The sequence below is a fragment of the Aphis gossypii genome, unplaced genomic scaffold, assembly GCF_020184175.1.
Source record: "Aphis gossypii isolate Hap1 unplaced genomic scaffold, ASM2018417v2 Contig00458, whole genome shotgun sequence".
Classification (NCBI taxonomy): Eukaryota; Metazoa; Arthropoda; class Insecta; order Hemiptera; family Aphididae; genus Aphis; species Aphis gossypii.
The window spans coordinates 247,094-248,761 of NW_026083115.1; the positions used below are offsets into that span (position 1 = coordinate 247,094).

At 29.0% G+C, this 1,668-nt stretch overlaps 1 protein-coding gene across 1 annotated transcript; it reads left to right on the forward strand.

Annotated features, from left to right (window-relative positions):
- LOC126554275 (general transcription factor II-I repeat domain-containing protein 2A-like) lies at window positions 1-915 on the forward strand. Its single transcript, XM_050209364.1, has 2 exons — window positions 1-760; window positions 866-915. Exons 1-2 carry the CDS (start codon window positions 1-3, stop codon window positions 913-915), a joined length of 810 nt encoding a protein of 269 aa, XP_050065321.1.
- The last annotated feature ends 753 nt before the right edge of the window (window positions 916-1,668 follow it).

Below are 1,668 nucleotides of genomic sequence, written 5' to 3' on the forward strand. Positions count from 1 at the left end.
ATGAGTAATGATATAACAGATCAGCTTCAAACAGATTTGGCTTCAGAAAATTATTTTTCAATCTGTCTTGACGAAAGTACAGATGTAACTTCACAGACGCGACTAGCAGTCTTTGTTAGGTTCAGTAGTGTTAATATTATGAGGGAAGAATTAATAAAATTAATGACGATTTCTACTAAAACAACTGGTCAAGATATTATGAATGTAGTACTTAAAGAATTCGCCAATTTAAAAATAAATATAAATAATATTGTTTCAATAAATAAGGATGGTGCCCCTAATATGGTTGGCAAACACAATGGATTTGTTCAACTTTTTTCGAATGAAATTTCTCATCCGTTAATCAGTTTTCATTGTTTAATACATCAAGAAGCGTTGTGTGCTAAAGACAGCTTGAAATCGCTTCAAAATGTAATGGAAGTAGTTACAAAAGTTGTCAATTTCATTACATCTCGTGCTTTAAATAACCGACAATTTACTAAATTATTAGATGAAGTTGAATCACAATACGCTGGCCTTTTAATGTATAACAGTGTTCGTTGGTTGAGTCGTGGTCAAGTTCTTCATCGATTTGTTGCATTATTAGAAGAAATACGATTATTTTTATTCGAAAAATCTCAAGACTATCCAGAACTTAAAGATTTAAATTGGTTGAACGATTTAATGCTTTTCACTGATTTTACTACAATGTATAATGAATTAAATAAAAAACTCCAAGGGCCCGGTCAAATAGTCTTAACAATGTTTGAAAATATCAAAGGTTTTGAAAAAAAAATTGAAATTTATTGTAAAGATCTTAAAAATGAAAAATTTAAATATTTTCCACATTTGAAAAATCATCTGAACAATTCATTACACTTTGCAGATAGTCAGACTGACATCAAATGTATGAATGTAAAAAAATCATGTTTATAATTTGACTTGCATATTTAACTTTCATTTTCTGAAATGGTCCTACTTAAGTAGGTAGACTTAAGTAAATGTGGTACATCAAATACATAAAATATTTTTCTGCCATTAACAAAAAAAAAATGGACGTTCACATGATACATTCATGGCCTTGGCAAAACTTGTAAAATTAGATCCTTGGTCAGTTGTTAATACTCTTATATTGAGTGATGTCTTTTGGATACGACTAATAACTGCAAATATAGTATTTTGAAGATGAAGTCCAGTACAACTATTTGTCGTATACTCCGATTACTCGGACGTATACCAAAATAAAGTTAAACACAAAATAACGCAAAGTACTTTATTTTCTGTTTATACCGTTGACTCGAGTCACACGATCACCACCACTGACCCCTTTGCTGCCTTAACCATATCTCTTATATACTAAATTTACAATTCATACACCTTAGCTTACGTAATTATTATTTTAACCCGATTAATAACAATTAACAATTTATAACAATTTTTACTTACATTTCTTACTACTATGTTTTGATTACTAGATTACTTATGCTAGCTAAAATATAAAAGTTTATCAACACCATATTTCACAATTGTTATCTTAACCTATTTAAATGTTTTGTTTTATTATTGCTTAATAATTATTGGAGTTCGTTAAATCCTAATACAACATATTGTTGATGAAAAAGTATGCTATAGGCTGCTTCCAATTACAATTTATGCTTCTTAACATAAAACAGAGTACATGCTTTGCTG